The 17945-nt window shown below is 36.1% G+C and overlaps 1 protein-coding gene across 1 annotated transcript; it reads right to left on the bottom strand.

Moving 5' to 3' along the window:
- Nucleotides 1–5961: 5961 nt before the first annotated feature.
- LOC121428986 (plasminogen-like) lies at nt 5962–12490 on the bottom strand. Its single transcript, XM_041625882.1, has 3 exons — nt 12442–12490; nt 8639–8893; nt 5962–6230 (listed from the first exon to the last, which is right to left on the bottom strand). Exons 1-3 carry the CDS (start codon nt 12488–12490, stop codon nt 5962–5964), a joined length of 573 nt encoding a protein of 190 aa, XP_041481816.1.
- Nucleotides 12491–17945: the final 5455 nt, after the last annotated feature.

Raw genomic sequence — 17945 nt, 5'->3', positions numbered from 1 at the left:
TGATAAAAGAGGCAATTTAAGTGAAATATATACTAAAGTAATGGGGAGATTTGTTCATCAGTGACATCACACATCTTTGTCGCATTACCAATTTGCTATCTCCATAGCAATAGTGATCGCAATATTCAAATGCTCATAACTTTCTCATTATTTGTCCGAATTTTCTCAAACTTTTGTTGATCTGTTTCTTTGATTTTTCTGTTTTTACACAAGCTATCTTGTTCCAATTGTTTCATTCTCCTTTGAATTATTGAATTTTGTTTTATCATCCCCACAAATTTGACCCTAAGCACGTAACTTAGATACCCTTTTTTCATTATTTTTGTAAATTTGACACCCTAATCACGTTACGCACGTACGTGCCCTATCTTGAAAAAGGCATCCTTTTGCGTGCTTTTTGGTCGCGCATGGTATCCACTCGTCAATGTAAGTGGCCCCGGATGAATCATACACAACCACATGTACCCTTCATCAATCACTAGAACCCGCATTCTCCTGTACAAAAAATACTTCCGTCTTCCTTGCAGGTCTCTCCATTTTCCAACTCACTTGTATTTTATCTCAGTCCGCTCTTACGAATGTCATTTTGATAGGACTATGTATTTTGCTATATCTGAACTTGAATTTATTTCTGGAAGAGATTTATAAGTTGCCCCATCCAAACTTGAATAAACTTCTTCATTGTTTTGAATGCAGAATTTTCCTATTGATCAAACTGCTTGGAATATGGGTTGTTTTAAAATCAGGGTATACTTTCCCCCAAATGTATTTTTGTGAATCATAAAAAAATATGTGTACTGTAATCTGATAGCAACAGGGCCATATGAACGCTTTTTAGGTGGGGGGGGGGTCGTGCCGGGCATTATAAAAAATGACAAGATCTGGAAGCAATATACCTTCTTTGTTTTTATTGCTTGTTTGTCAACATGATTTCGGGCGGGGTGCTGCCTATGCTCCGCAGCACCCCCCACCGAAAATCGGGGGGGGGGGGGTGCTTCAGCACCGCCAGCACCTTTGCTTCCTTAGACCATGGACAGTAAGCTATTTGACACAAAGGGCAACCTTATTATTATTCGTTACCTCTCAAAACTGACCATATCTGACATTTTAGGGTCAAAACTACTGTCCTGATCACTATCATTAGAAATCATAAGGCATATTATTGAAAAGCAACTGTTTAAAAACTGAACACGCCAAAGCTAGACCTTAAGATAACTTGCCTTTTAATGACTTTTGATATATGGGGTTCTCATTCTGTCCGAAAGTGTCCTCTCCGAAATCGACGCAATTACACATAATGCAGTAAGATATTACTTCATGACTATTTTTTTTAATATTTGCAAGGTTATGTTGTCCAAACTTCAAATAATCACTTCGCCTACATCCATTTATTCTTCAGAAGAATCACGTTCCAAAATGGCCGAACCCATCTCTATTCAAGATTCAAGATTCAAGATTCAAGAAATTTATTTCATTTCCAAAACAAATATAAATCGAATGCAAATACAAATCAAAGTACGAATACAAAATAATTTTTAACTTAGCATAATTATATAACAAACGCTTGTATGAGCGTATATGGAAATGAGGGGATCCACTAAAAAAGCATTGCTTGTAGAGCGTGGATCCCCTATAGCTAGTTGAATAAATAATTTATATAAAGCAATTAAGACAAGACAAAGCAATAAAAATTAAGTAAATATGGAAATTCATTCGGCTGAACGAATATACAATATCATAAAAATGGGAAAGTAAAATGTGATAAATATAATAGGAAAAACTATTTTAGAGTAAGAAAGGAAATGATAGCAAAAATGGAAATAAGGTGACAAAAATATGGGACATGTATTATCAAAGACACGCACACATACAGACACGCGAACAAAGAAAACAATATAGTGACATATTAGAGGATGGAGGAGAGAGAGAGAGAAAAAAGAATTAGGCTGACCGATAGAGGGAGAGGGAGAGAGAGAGGGGGGGGGGGGGGGGAGAACAAAATTTGAACATGGATCAACGAGAGCGCTAGCATGAAAACACAGATTTGGGATTGATACCCGGGTGATAAAGGAAAATTTAGTGTTAAATACAAGATGGATACAAGACAATCAGGACCTACAAACAAATCAACTTCGTTTGTAGGATACTAACAAAAATACTTTTAATTTTCTCTTAAAGGAGTTAATGGAGGGGGCCTGTTGAATATCATTGTGGAGAGAGTTCCAAAATTTTGGGGCTGTAAAAATGAAAGTACTTTGAGCAAAAATAGTTCTTAGCATTGGTAGATGAAAGTGATCGCCATGTCTGGTAGGATATGTATGATAACTGTTATTTTGAAGAAACATATCGTGGAATACGGAGGGAATCATGTCGTTTTTATAGTTGTACATAAACTGTCCTAGTTGAAATAAATACAAGTCTTGGATTTTAAACAAATTATATTCGAGGAATAGCGGGTCAGTGTGAGAACGGGGATGTGAAAATGAAATGATACGAAGAGCTTTTTTTTGTAGTAGTAATATTCTGTTTAGTAAATTTTTGTGTGTATTGCCCCAAACCAGGATTCCGTAGTTGAGATATGGTAATATAAGAGAAGAATATAGAGTTAGTAGAGAGGTAACAGGAATAAATGTTTTTAACCTATTTATGATGCCTATGTTACGAGAGATGGTTTTGCAAATATTGTCAATGTGACATTTCCAGGAGAGTTTGTTATCTACATGGACACCCAGGAATTTGATTGACGAGACACTTTCCAGCTGAATATCTTCAATACATATATCAAGAGGCAACGAATCTATAGTATTACTGAATACCATGTATTTGGTTTTTTGAAGATTGATTGATAATTTGTTAGCTCTAATCCAACTCAAAACTTTAGTTAATTCATAATTTATTATTTCAGCAAGAGTAAGCGGATTCTTGTGGGAAAAAAATAAATTTGTGTCATCCGCAAAAATAATGAAAGATAGAATACTGGATGCTCTGCTAAAGTCATTTATATACAAAATAAAGAGGAGTGGTCCCAGGATACTTCCTTGCGGCACACCACAGCTAATATTGCACATATTTGAGGGGTGATCATTGAAAGAAACAAATTGTTTTCTGTTGGAAAGGTAGTTCCTGAACCAATCCAAGGCCTTCCCACGAATACCATAATGCGAAAGTTTATGAAGTAGAATGTCGTGGTTTATTGTATCGAAGGCCTTGGAGAAGTCCAGGAAAATACCAACCATATGGGAAGACTGATCGACTGCATGAGTAACTTTTTGAACAAAAGATAATAATGCATGAACTGTACTATGCTTTTCTCTAAAACCAAATTGGAAATTAGAGAAAATGTTATTATCACAACAAAATTTGATTGTTCTGTTATATATTATTTTTTCCAAAATTTTACCAAAACACGGTAAAAGGGATATTGGCCGATAATTGTTAATGCTAGATTTATCGCCTTTCTTAAAAATTGGAATAACTTTAGCAATTTTCAGGGAATTGGGGACTTGTCCATGAATTAAAGACATATTGAAGATGTAAGCAAGTGGTTCTGCAATATATGGAATGATAGTTTTAAGTATTAGATTATTGATGTCATCATAGCCAGAACTTCTTTTATTATCGAGGTTTGAGACAATATCAGTAATTTCATGAGGGGAAGTAGGGCATAAAAATATTGAGTTCGGATTGGGCGGGGCAAGAAATTCGGCAAAATGTTTGTTTGAGGGCGCTATATTCTTAGCGAGGTTATTTCCGATCGATGAAAAATGGTCATTAAATATATTAGCAATGGTAACAGGCTGTTGAATGATCTCATCGTTAGATCTAATTTCTGTTATAATGTCTTTATTTTCTGTCTTTATATTCAAACGTGTCCTCTATGAAAAATGAAACGAACTATGTTTATTGAACTATAAAAAACAAAGTAAATGACTTCAGGCCTCACGATTTAAAATAAATAAAATTTCACTTTCGTTCAACACATAAACAAAAATGGGGGAACACAAAACAACTTTTTTATAGTCAAATGAGACATTTGGGTTATATCTTTGGTCATAGTATAAAGGTGGTTGTAAAACCACCCATAAACCAACGTTAGTTGACTTTAAAGTTCCCCTACTAAAGATATATAGTACGGTATAAGCAGCACTCCATTAAAGACACACAGCATTATACAATAAAAGAAGAATAACAAATTCTTTGGAGTTCAAATTTTATGACTACCTTCTCGGCACAAACACGTACGTGACCTTCCCAACCATCCCTTCACGCGGTAAAAAAAATCGTAATTTGAATAATTCCAGTGAAAAATAAAGCTAATGACGAATTTTTGGCACGTGTGAAACCATACAAGAATACGATTAGAATCATCATCACAATGATGATTCAAAATCCACGTGTGAAAAGGCCCTAAGTTTTGCCTCGATACATTGGCGCTATGGTTACGTATATTTATTGTGGCCATTATTTTCACTTCGTATATTGTTTCTTATTTTACAATTCATACATCCACCCTCGCCTTAGTGTGGACCGAAAACAAGATAACTACTGACATTATTTTAAGACTACAAACATGTGGGATTGGATATTTTGGTTGGTTTTACTATGAAATCTTTTGTAGACATTTCTGATATTCATACAATGCAAATTGCAGTTTTTATGCGTCGCTTATAATCATAAAAAGAGATACCTTTATCACTATGTGACAATTTTACGTTAAATAGAGAGTTCAATATAGTTATCTAACAAGAAATTCTTCTTATTTTTTTAATCATTCACTCCGAGAAGTGCTTTATATACCCATACATCCATTAGATAAGTAGGAAAAATAAAACAACAAAAAAAGCAGAAAAATGTCATCATAATCAGATATAATATTAGAGTTATTACATTGAAAACTTTTGCTTAGTTTTTATCATTTTTTCACAAAACAATTTTATACACAACTCAGATATATACAAATCAGATGGCCAATGCTGGCATTCACTCACTATTTCTGTCTTTTTTCAACATTTCATTTTTATTTTACAGATTCGGTAAGGACCCTCTAGATTGATCCACCTATTTAAAAAATATGGCGGGTAATTCCGCATATTCAGGGAGCAATAAAGGTTTGTTACACATGGTAATGAAGAGAAACTTTCACATATCATATTTCACATAATGTATAAGAATATACCAAAGAAGCCTTTACTGGGTGATGTCACGGTCCTCTCAATATGCATTCCGACTAAGATGCATAAAATTTTTAATTTCATGTAATAAAATAAGAAAAGGGAAACCAGGGGTTTGACATCAGCTTATCTACGTATCTCCTCTCCAACCTTAATCTGCTTAAAGGTCAAGTCCACCCAAGAAAAATGTTGATTTGAATAAAGAGAGAGAACTCAAACTAGCCTAACGCTGAAAATGTCATAAAAATCGGATGTAACATAAGAAAGTTATGTCATTTTAAAGTTTTGCTTATTTTTTTCTCAAAACAGTGACATGCACAACTCGGTGATATGCAAAATAATGAGAGAGTCGATGATGTCCTGCACTCACTGTTTCTTTTGTTTTTGTTTGAATTATACAATATTTCATTTTTTACAGATTTGACAATTAGGACCAACTTGACTGAAACATATAGTATTAAACAATGCTATTTCCACATGTTCAGGGAGTTTTGAAAATGAGAAAATAAGAACATTTCATACAATAAAATACAAAGAAATAGTGAGTGGATGACGTCATCAGTTTCCTCATTTGAATATCACCAGGATGTGCATATAACTGTTTTGTGAAACGAAGCAAAGCTTTAAAATGTCATAACTTTCTATTTTACATCCGATTTTGATGAAATTTTCAGTGTTACAATACCCTATGCTTGTTGGATTTTTCTCTTGTTATTCAAATAAACTTTTTGTTGGGGTGGACTTGTCCTTCAAAAGAAAAAAAAAACAAATATCATGACTGATTCTCTAATCAACATTCCTCATCAAACGATGGCAACCCGATGTTACAAAACTCCCAGCGAGTAGTAACATCGGCAGTGAAGCACCACGCGAAATGTTCATTTCCAGGATTACGGCAATAGTTGTGGTCCCCCAGGCCAGCGTTTGGGTATTTCTCAGGAGTGGACCAGTGTCGAAACAGTTTCTGGGAAGTCCAGGCCTGGCATTCGCGTCCGTTCCTTGTTATGGAGACGTTTCCACGGTAATCCTTACCACTGGTGTATTTGTAGCATCCGGGATCTGGAAATAATTTTTTTTTCAGAAAGGTACGCGCTTATTGATTGACTGAGTATTGGAGAACAGTGTACATCACCAATGAATTCATTAGCCCCCCCCCCGATCAAATGTATAGCTGTACACATGCGTTACCAAATTATTTCCAAACACCTCCTAAACGATTTTTTTCTCTGTGTGCATAATAAACCCTTAAACAAGCTTTCCGCGGGCTTTATTTACACAATATGGCCCCCAAACAAGTTGTCCCCAAAATATGACTTGGGGGGGGGAAGTTTGGGGAAAAAACTTACCCTAAACACGTTTGGCTAGTCTTTAAAAAAACATCTTTGGGGAAAAATACCCTAATACGTTTGACCCCGCAATTGACCATTGACCAGTCTTTCAAAACCACCCCTTGGTCTTGAAAAGCGGTGTTTTTGATACCCTTAACGAGTCCCAAGTGTGTACAGCAATATATTTGACTGCCCCCCGATTCGTTAGCTCAACTCGCAGCAATCTAATATGTTCTGAACTTCTGATGTTATATAGGAATTAAGCCAGAAGATTTGGGGTTTCATACTGACAGGAAACGAGACACCACTTTTTTCGTTAGATCATTATTATAATTAATACATGCTTCATCTGATTATAAACGCTGCGGATATTAAAATGGGTACAAAGTTTTGCAAAGGTATTTCATACTTATACCCCCCATCCCACAAAAGTTCTAGTCTAGAACTACGCATTGGGGTTTGCATTTTTATTGGATTATTTCCTAATGGTGACGATCTTTCAGCCTTATTTCTTTTCTCTCTCTCTTTTTTTTTGCTTTTGTCATTTTAAGGACCCCCTCCCTCCCCCAATTCCCCTGTGTTCTTCCTCATCCGACCTTTCCCCTATGAAGTGAGAGAACAAACAGAGATATTCATTAACGGCGGAAGCCAAAAAATTTAGGGGGGGGGGGTCCACCTGAAATTTTTGGGATGGACACAGGTAAAAAAATTTGACAAGTAAGAAATAAAAGGCTATTAACCAAAATTTTATGGGGGGGGGGGTGGAAACAATATTGACAAGCCCCCCCCCAAAAAAAAAGGTTATCAACAAAAAAATACCGTCGAGATATTGCGTTGCTATTTGACTTTTGCATTACGCTAGTGTACATGGTCAGACCCTTTAAGATTTATAAATTCTTTTGTTTCGTCTGGAGGCTGTTCCCCACCACAAAAAATATCTTGCATTATTTTTTCAATGATCCTGATAATAAGCAAGACAATATCCCGCCGATTTCATGAGGTTTCTTTTTTTTCAGCTACGCTAGGGGCTAACCTAATTTTGGCGGCTAATTACAAGGCCCTCCTGATCGCAACCATCATGAGGCTGTTCTCACTACGTTCCTAAAACTAGTTTACTGTAAACTAGTTTAGTGGAAACTGGTTTAACGCGTAGTGAGAACGGTCAAAGCGGTCTTGGAAGCGATCTTCCAAACCAGTTTGGAAAACCACCTCGCGATGTATTTTTCAAGGAGGCCGTTCTCATTACGCTTTCTAAAACTCACACGAAAGTGGTTTTCAAAATTACTTCACGTAAAGCGCTCTTGTTGCTATGGAAACGCTCTCAGTGGGGTGACACGTTTCGCGCGAAATTCGAAACCGCAGCATAGGCATTCTACACCTGTCGTGTGGAGTAGCGCGCTCAGAATGTGCCAGGATCGCTTCCCGAAGAACGGTTGTGTCCTCACTTACGCTAAAACCAGTTTAACGAGGCAAAGCGATCTTGAAAACTACATCGCGATGTGGTTTTCCAAACTGGTTTGGAAGATCGCTTCCAAGACCGCTTTGACCGATCTCACTACGCGTTAAACTAGTTTCCACTAAACTAGTTTTAGGAACGTGAGAACAGCTTTGCTTCGTTAAACTGATTTTAGCGTGAGGACACAACCGTTCTTCGGGAAGCGATCCTCGCACATTTTGAGCACGCTACTCCACACGACAGGTGTAGAATGCCTATGGTGCGGTTTCAAATTTCGCGCAAAACGTGTCACCCCACTGAGAGCGTTTCCATAGCAACAAGAGCGCTTTACGTGAAGTGATTTTGAAAACCACTTTCGTGTGATCAAGTGAGAACGCTAGCAAAGCGATCTTCCAAGGTGGTTTCCTGAATCGGTTTCCAGTAAACTAATTTTAGAAAGCGTAATGAGAACGGCCTCACTAACGACCAGCCACTCAGACGCGCATTCCCTAGTTAAGGGGCATACATATAGGCCTACTATATTGCTTTGAAGATGAACATTGGTAACCTTTTCAGCTAGGCAGATGCCGCTGGAGCCCGGACTAATTTTTATTTGCATACCAGCTCTCCCGTGATAAGAATGTAGGGTGTCTCATTCATCTGGTGAAAAAATGGACGATGAATATTCACTCATATGCACCTACCTGTGTTGCAACTGGGACTGAAATCACCAATGGCACAATATTCCCATTGGCCATCGGTTTCGCTAACGTAACACCATGCAGTGAAGGAATCGTCCGGGTTTCTGCAGTGGTTGTGGTCTCCAAGACCTCTATCTGGATAATTGGTGGGTGTCGCCCTTTTTTCATGAAATGTCCAAGGTAGGCATGTTTTACCGCTCAATGTTACAGATAAATCCCCTCTGTAGTTCACTCCATTTGCATCATCCGTGCACGGCCCTGTAATAATTGTAAAATTAAAAAAAAAAATAACTTAACACCATAGAGTTAAGTGTTTAGGTTATATAACTCTATGCTTAACACACACACTTGCGCGTGCGCGCACACAACACCCTTACACACAGCTCAGTTACATCTCGTTTTGAAATTTGACAATCGGGGACACAATCGCCAAAGTGGGGACGGGTATTTGTGGTCTAATACACTAAAAACATTAGAATTTAATCCACTAACGGCGCTTATTTTCGGACAAACGTGAACATAGCTCGCAAACCGGGGACACTTCGTACAAACACAGTTACAGCTTACTTTATTTCGAAATGGTTTGAACGATTATTGAGAATTGATCTGGAAAAAGGGGACGCTCTACATCCAGGAACGTTCCCTGTTGATTAGCAAAATGTATAAGAAAATGTCCCCATACAAGCTCACCAGGAATGGGGGAGGGGTATTCAGAAATTACTTGTTATGATATTGAATAAGGTTGCCTATACTTAATTACCCGTCGATTAGATATACATGTACATTCGAGTATGCTTATATCAATGGGGTATAACTCTAAACTAGTCGGAATACATTGTGAAGTTAATCGACATTCGGCAAAGGAAAAAGGGAAATAATTAAAGAGAGAGAGAGGGGGGAGAGGGGGGGGGGGGCACAGAGAGAGAGAAAGAAGGGGGAGGCTAAAGTGAGAGATATGGCAGATAAAAGTGAAAATAATCAGTCGATGGGTTCCACTGTATAAACATGAGGAGGTTTCAAATCAAAACACTTTTATAAATGCTCTTACATATAGCATTCACAAAACATATATTTCATTTCATTTTTTTAGACAAACAAGTGCACACCAAGTTACCAATAATGCATATAGCATTTCCATTTATTGAAAGCAGGATAAAATAGCATTGTATATTACATGCCTTGCTCACGGGCATAGGTGCCGCGGCCGGGGATCGAACCCCGGACTTTTTATGTATAGCCAACTTCGATTTGCATCGATTTGGTCATTCGCATTACACTTTGTCCAGCACCACAAATTTGTCATTTTTAACCGCCGACGATGTTAAATTATTGCCTTCAGACTATCCAACAGGAAATGTTTACAAAACAAACAACAGTTATCTGCTAAATTGAAATGAGAAAAAAAGAGATACAATAGTCCCATATATACAATTTTTGTATTTTCTAGGCTAATTATGATCCCCTTTTGCATTTATGAACTTCCATATGAGGCTCAAAAAAAAAAATGATCTAGATTTGGAGCCAAAATAAGAATATAGAAAATGTCCACTTTTACTTGGAATTGCCCGCGTGCAAAATGTCCTCTACAATACATGTGGCTTAATTTTAGCTGGGATAAAAGGGCATTTCCCGCAAAGATTTGAAGGTAAAATCCAACGTATATGTACAGTTTTTGCATTGTTCTGCTTTGCAGGCCGCCACACAGCTCTTCCTCGCAAGTGCCTCCATTACGACACGTAAATGACTCACAGTCTGATAGATAAAAAAATAATAATACACAAATCGAAAGATCGAAAAGTCACATCGTGGGGTGAATTTAGCTGAATACGAACTCAGGCTAAATGTTAAGAATGGTACAAAATGTCACATGGTGAGTGCAAAGTTAGGCCCGAACTCAACATGCTTTTCTGAAGAAAAGACATTCATTTCAATTTAATCTTTTTTTTCTTCAAAATGGTGGTAAATATTGATTTTTTCTAAACCTCATTGCTGAGAAAGCATGAATGCTTTTAAGCTTAAGATCCTCTCCTAGAAAACTGGTAATGAGGATTAATGCATTACCAAAAGGCACTTGTGCACCATGTGGGAATCGAATCCGGGTCACCGGAATCTGAAACTCCGGTTCTACCGACTGAGCTATATCGCGCCTCCAAAATACAGGAATGCCAATAATATATTTTGGTTTGATTCCATCCCTTTTTATCTACTTTCGTCTCTTCCTCCTTCGATTTTTTTTTCTATTTTTTTTTTTATTGAGGAATAGTAGTACCGAACCATCCGTATAGTGGCTTCAGCGGGTCTGCTCCCCAGGATATGAAATCGAATGGTTTTTCATCTATGTACTTTGGTGGAAAATATACAAGTTCAATTTTTTTTCTACCAGATACGCCGGTGCACCAATACAAGGTTGATGATGCCGAATGAGTCACAGTAATGATAGATTTAACAAGGATCTTGGTGATGCCGGATTTAACGAGGATGACCCCGAAATCCGAATGACGATCCGGGGTGATCCGGTTCCTGTAGGGTCTATATCAGACGAAATATTTACATTGTCCCAAAAATGAAGAGTTGTTTATTACCTGGCTGTGCGCAGTACAGATTGACTTTATCTCTCACTTCGTTAGGAGTTCTGACGTCATATTCAGGATGGTCACGCGATAGATACTTTGGAACTAATTGCACCATTTCCCCAGTTTCTTGAGAGATACCATGGGGACAAGCATTGTGTTGAATACAGGGGCATGATCCCATCGCAGTCGTACCTGACATGTAACAATTAACGGGGAATGAAACCTTTGGAACAAATAGGCTCGTGTCGAAACAGAAAAATCAAAGAAAAAGAACAAAGAAAGTTTGAGAAAAATCGGACAAAAATGAGAAAGTTATGAGCATTTGAATATTCCAATCACTAATCATGCTAATGCTATGGAGATCCTCCCATTGGCAATGCGACAAGGATGTGTGATGTCACATGTGAACAACTTTCCCTTTGATGGACTGTAAAATGCCCCCAAAATGTCTCTTTTTGCTTTTACTTAAAGGTGATACAAACACTTTATCCATGATGTATTTTCTAAAATCTGTATTACATGCCCGCCTATAGAAAGAATGCATGATCTACTGATAGATGTGATAAAAGAGGCAGTATATACTAAAGTAACGGGGACAGTTGTTCACAAGTGACATCATACATCTTTGTCGCATTGCCAACGTGAGGATCTCCATAGCATTAGTGATCGCAATATTCAAATGCTCATAACTTTCTCATTATTTGTCCAATTTTCCTCAAACTTTCGTTGATCTGTTTCTTTGATTTGTCTGTTTTCATAGAAGCTATCTTGTTCCAAAGGTTTCATTCTCCTTTAAGATCATAGAGAAGGACTAATTTAAAGTTTTTAGGGGTCTGAGGAATGAGCATTGATCGAGCTACTTCCACCTGTTAATCTACTAAAATCTAAATTGTTTGTAATCTTGTTTAGCTTGAAGCAGAAATCATGTCGAACGTCTAGGGCATTCATTAGTCATCATAATTATTTACCAATGGAAATAAAGAAATCATTACGTTCCAATGTTTCGAATCAGAAAGTAGCTGACAAGAAGACCAGTCAGATACCAGTTGTGTCCAGTTTCAGATCTCAGTTTAATTTGCAACAGGACCAATTTCAAGTGGACCATCATGACCAGTTAGGCCAGGATATCCCAGATTTCCAAGTTACCAGTTGATTTTATTTTGTTCTGGTTCAACTGGTACCAGTGAGTTGCAATTGCATTTTGCTTCCCATCGTCAAGTTCCCACCACTCACCGCCAAACAGCCACCAGAGCAGGAACAAGACAGCTTCTGCTTTTGACATGTCGATATGGGTTAAGAAAAAAGATGCACCCTATAATGAAAAGAAGCAAACGGTCGAAACGACATAACAATGAATATTCAAAGTGCGGGCTTACTAATTTGTCTATGAAAATTGGAAAGCTTGTCAGGAGATTGTCAGAAACAACACTGTTGAGTTTTCATAATTAATAACAAGTGCCATGCTGTACAGCGTTGTTCGTCTGGAAATATATAGGCCTATATATATATTTTTTTATATCAAACTGATCTAATATACCTTGAAAGTTTCTGATATTAATATAAAATCGCAGTTTTTTATGTATCGCTTATCATTCTGTGGACATTATATAGCTATGCAACTATAGAAATTCCTTTGATTTACATTTTGTTCATTCCGAGATTAGCATTCGCCCATCCAGGACACTGGAAACTTTTTTTTTTTTTACTGGGAATGCTGATGTAAATTTGAAAAAAAAAAGTTTTTCACTACAAAATGATGGAGATCAAATATGTCCCAGTAGCCCCTCTTCCCTGTGCCATGAGCCAATAAAAAATAGATACGTATATAGAACCTTTGACAATTTGAATTCACTACCTTAAAGGACAAGTCCACCCCCAACAAAAACTTGATTTGAATAAAAAGAGAAAAATTCAACAAGCATATCGCTGAAATTTCATCAAAATCGGATGTAAAATGGGAAAGTTATGACATTTTAAAGTTTCACTTCATTTCACAAAATAGTTATATGCACATCTCGGTCGGTATGCAAATGAGGGAACTGATGACATCACCCACTCACTATTTCTTTTATATTTATTATATGAAATGTGAAATATTTTGATTTTCTTGTCATTATCATGTGAAAGGAAGTTTCATTCCTCCCTGAACATGCAAAATTCCATTATTTTAACATCTTGTGGTTCAGGCAAGGAGGTCTTAATTGTCAAATTCGTAAAAATTTAAAATATTTTATAATTCAAACAATAAAAAACAAAAGAAATAGTGAGTGAGTGACATCATCAACTCTCTCATTTTGATGTAACTGACTCGTTCATATAACTATTTTGTGAAAAATAAGCGAAAATTTGAAATGCATAACTTTCTTATTTTACATCCGATTTTGATGAAATTTTCAGCATTGTGCTTGTCTGATTTTTCTCTATTGATAGAAATCAACATTTTTCTGAGGTGGACTTGACCTTTAACAGTTTGTAGCAATATTCTATCATTCAAAAAGAATATGAAGGATTTTTTTTCTCTCTCTCAGCACGCTCTTAATGATATCTCTTCAAGATACTCTTTAAAAAATGAGGTGCATGATAATATCTCGAGTTCGTTTAAGATACAAATAATGACTATCCTCTATCTTAATATGCGATGGAATTATTTTTTTTGTTTTAAGTTATCAGTTTCTTTTTATGAATGGTTTATTTTGAGTCATGTTTTACTTCAAATAATTTCTTAAGGGTCGATGCGCCTCCGATTAGTTTATGCTTAGTTGTTATTATTTGCAAATGTACACAGTAAAAACGCTGTTTAAAAAATTTATACAACGCTGTTTACTATATGATCCTTACATTAATTGTTTAAACAGTTTAAACAAGTGTTTAAATCTTATACAACAAAGTTTAATTTTTCAATATCTAATCTTCAATAAATTAGACATGATTGTTTAAACTGTTAAACAACTATTGTAAGGTTCATATAGTAAACAGCGTTGTATAAAATCTTAAACAGCGTTTTTACTGTGTAACACCGTTGTTCGCTCGATGTGAACATTGCTTGCATGGTGAAAACGGTGACACGACATTTGCTCCTGCGACAATTTGCTCCGAGTTTAATTTAGTCAAAGATGCAGGGTTAGAGTTAGGGTTACATTAGGGTGTTATGTTAGGTTTAGAGTAAGGTACAGTGTTTTAAACCCAGGGTTGCAGTTAGTCAATCATTACAGTGCGTATAAAAAAAACGGGACAGATTTGAAAAGTCTATATTTTGTTTCTTCAAATTATGATGTCTATATTTTGGTGTTGATAGGTCCTCTGAGGTCTTATCTTTCAAACGCCATTAAGAAATTAAGTTTCGTTCATGCTTGAGCGAACACGGAATGTTTTTATTTTGGGTTATTAAAAGGAGGCTTGCGCCAAAATGGCATAAAATGATAAATATGATGATCGGACTTTTTGCTAATCAGCAGACTTCCTCTTTACCTTTTCATTATCTTTGCCATATTTTTCGGATTATGCGGTTGAAATTCATTTTCAAATCTGTTTATTTGCTTGAATTGTTCTTTTGTATCTTTTTTTAATATAAAAATGTTCTCTTTTAGCTTTGAATATTCCTTCAAGCAAAAACAACAAAATCTAAACCGAATTATGGGAGAGCGTGCATGTTTTTTCTTCAAATCCTTTCATTGTGTGCTACAAAGCTAATGGTGCGTTTGAACAGCGCCATTCAGATGGGCGGGGGCTCGGGCGTGCTCCCCCCATAATTACCAAGAAAAAAAGTGGAAATGAAATAATAGGAAAGATAGAAAGTGAAGTATGATTTAAACTGATGTATATTTTGATTCATCCAGGAAAGTTAAATATCGATGGAAAAAATAAATCTATTCATCTGGACTTACTTGTTGAAGCAGAGGACAGTTTCACGTCCGATCCGGGACGCTTCTTCAGCTCTTCTGAAGTATGATTTATTTTCTGAATATTATGTCAAAATCTATGACAAAATTTGATATTTTAATAAAAAAGTAGAAATTTTATTGCTTGCTCGCTTTGCTCGCTCAAAACTTTTGATTGCATTTTGACCGATCTGCCATATCTATATAGCTCCTTCAACATTGACTCAATACACCATTGTCAGTGAAAGACATGAATCCTTTCCTGTTTGTCCTGTCAAGCACATTAAACTTTTTCACGGAATCAGTAACCCCTTGAAAATAGGATTCATGTCTTTCAAAGGTACCATAACATAATTCCTTTCACATAATAAAAAGATTTGAATAATTACAAGTTCTCCCAATTAATAATGCAAATCTTCTTGCTTTGGTTGACAAAAAGTCTTCTTTTCTTACTTATGAAGGAAAATTCAAAGGCAAAAGAAGTTTAAATTAAAAAAAAACAACAAAATTTGTAAATGAAATTTTACAGCATATTTCAAAAATTATGGCAAAGCAAATGAAAAGGAAGTCTACTGATTAACAAGGAGTCTGATCATCAAATTTCTCATTTCTGCCATTTTGGCGCAAGCCTCTCTTTGAACCCCCGACAAAAACGTCCTGTGTTCGCTCAAGCATGAACAAAATTTATTTTTTAAATGTCATTTTAAAGATAAGATTTCAGAGCATCTATTTACATCATAATATAGATATCATAATTTGAAACAATTATTTTATAAACTCTTCAAAACTGTCCCGTTTTTTTTTTAGAGCGGGGCAATTGTCGCCGTAGCAAATGCCATGGAACTGGTGAAAACAAACAAACAAACAAACAAACAATACTTTTACTCGGTGAATGAATCCCACAGTCTCACATCCTGCCATATTTTAATGTGGCAGAATAAAAAAAATCTTATCCAAGAATATCCAAGAAAACAATACCATCGTAACTATCGTTATCCAATCCACCAGAGACTCTCAGCTTTCGATGTGATTTCATCAAGATCCGAAAAGGAGTGTGTTTCCTTTAACACAAGGTACAATCTATTATTCATCTGAGAGTGTCGTGGGAGGAGAGCTCGCTCCGCTTCTGATCGATTAGATATCGTACATTACGCTTGCGCGCGCAGCTGGTGAAGGCCACGAGGAGGAGCCAGGGCCCTGGAAACCATTTTATATTTGCTGGGGTGCTGAAGTAAAGTTGACAAGCAAAATAAAAAGTAAAGAAAAAAAAGGGGGGAGTTCAACATAAAATCTTGGTCATTTCCATAATACATTTCTCCAAATTGACACACCTACCAGAATTCCAGGGGGTGCTGCCTATATGGTAAATAATATTACACGCGACATCCCCTGGGGAAATATTGGGGGTGCTTCAGTACCCCCCCCCCCCGCTTCACAGGGCCATGTCCTCGCCCCCAAATCATTATGGTCCGTATTCTGAAGTCGGGTTTAAATTAAACTCAGGTTTAAAGTTGTGGTTTAAGTATGGAAGGCCAAAAGTATCAAAATTTCATCAAATTGTATGTTTTTATGTTTACTGTGCTCTTTCCTGATTCATCGATGATGAAGACAATCATTTATTTATACTTCCTACACAATTAGTAAATGATTTGAGAACCGAATGAGCTGAAGTATGATATCTTTACTGTTAGTGATTATGTGACAATTGGCTGTCCATACTTAGACCACAACTTTAAATCTGAGTTTAAGTTACACCCGACTTCAGAATACGGGCCTATGCATGTAACTGAGTTGTGCAAATAACTTTTTTAATTTTCTTATATTATCACTTTCTTATATTACATCTATCGGATTATTTTACTCTATTTGTATCATATTACCCTTGTATAAAGTTTTGATAGGGGTCTACATTTTACAAGCTCTGCTTTTTAGTAGGCCCCTCCACTTTTTTTCATTTCATTGCTACGTTTCAATCCTACATAGTTATGCATTTTTTTCATTGTAAACATGATTTATTACGAAATGTACTTTGATGATTGTGGAATATGAATATATCAATAAATAAAAAAAAAAACATCTGATTTTGATGAATTTTTAAGCATTCTACTTGTTTGACTTTTTACTATTTATTCATATTTGGAAGTGTACTTGACCTTTACAATCAAGTTGAAATCAGGGTGTTCGATGGGGGAACATAGATTATCAGAGAACCATGTTTCGATTAAACCAATAGATAAAGATTACGGATCTTGGTTATTATTCAGAAAGAAGGTAATTCTATCAAAAAATTTGCTGGCACTTCAAATGATTAAAAGGAGAAGAAAAAACTTAAATCGTCCGTGTTGTCTGATGTGGGGGTCTTATAGTTGAAGGAAAGATATAACATAAATAAAACAAAATTAACTACCTTGGTGAACTAAAAAGTAAATTGAGAAAAAAAACGTATGAATATAAACAAATACCCCCCCCAAAAAAAAATCAGCAAAACGTATATAAACAACAACGAATTACAGTAAATAATATAGAAGTACAGTAAATAATATAGACAACAGAATTTCATTCCGTATCCCGTCTCTCATGTAGCGTTATGTACACAAAAAATATGAAGTGAGGACAGCTCAATGATTTCCTTCCTTTCCCGTCCATCCCTCTCTCTTTCTTTCTTTCTTTCTTCTCTTGCATTCATTCTTTCAATATTTCATTCTTTTCTTTATTTCTACTATTTGTTACATGTCTTTCTTTCAGCTTGTTTTTGCTTTGACTCTTTCTCCATTCTCTTTTTTTTGATAATTTTTTTTTTAATTTCTTCAGTTTGTTCATTCCTTCTCTCCCTCTCTATTTCCAGTCTTTAAATTCCTT

The sequence above is a fragment of the Lytechinus variegatus genome, chromosome 15 (genome assembly GCF_018143015.1).
Source record: "Lytechinus variegatus isolate NC3 chromosome 15, Lvar_3.0, whole genome shotgun sequence".
Taxonomy (NCBI): Eukaryota; Metazoa; Echinodermata; class Echinoidea; order Temnopleuroida; family Toxopneustidae; genus Lytechinus; species Lytechinus variegatus.
Note: the sequence above shows the minus strand (reverse complement) of the source record. Positions and strands in the feature narration are given on the sequence as shown.

Coding starts and splice junctions, on each gene's coding strand:
- LOC121428986 (XM_041625882.1), bottom strand. CDS start 12,490: ATGTCAAAAGCAGAAGCTGTCTTGTTCCTGCTCTGGTGGCTGTTTGGC. Junction 8,894..12,441: donor GCTCTGGTGGCTGTTTGGCG/GTGAGTGGTGGG, acceptor CAATTATTACAG/GGCCGTGCACGGATGATGCA. Junction 6,231..8,638: donor CAGTCCCAGTTGCAACACAG/GTAGGTGCATAT, acceptor AATTATTTCCAG/ATCCCGGATGCTACAAATAC.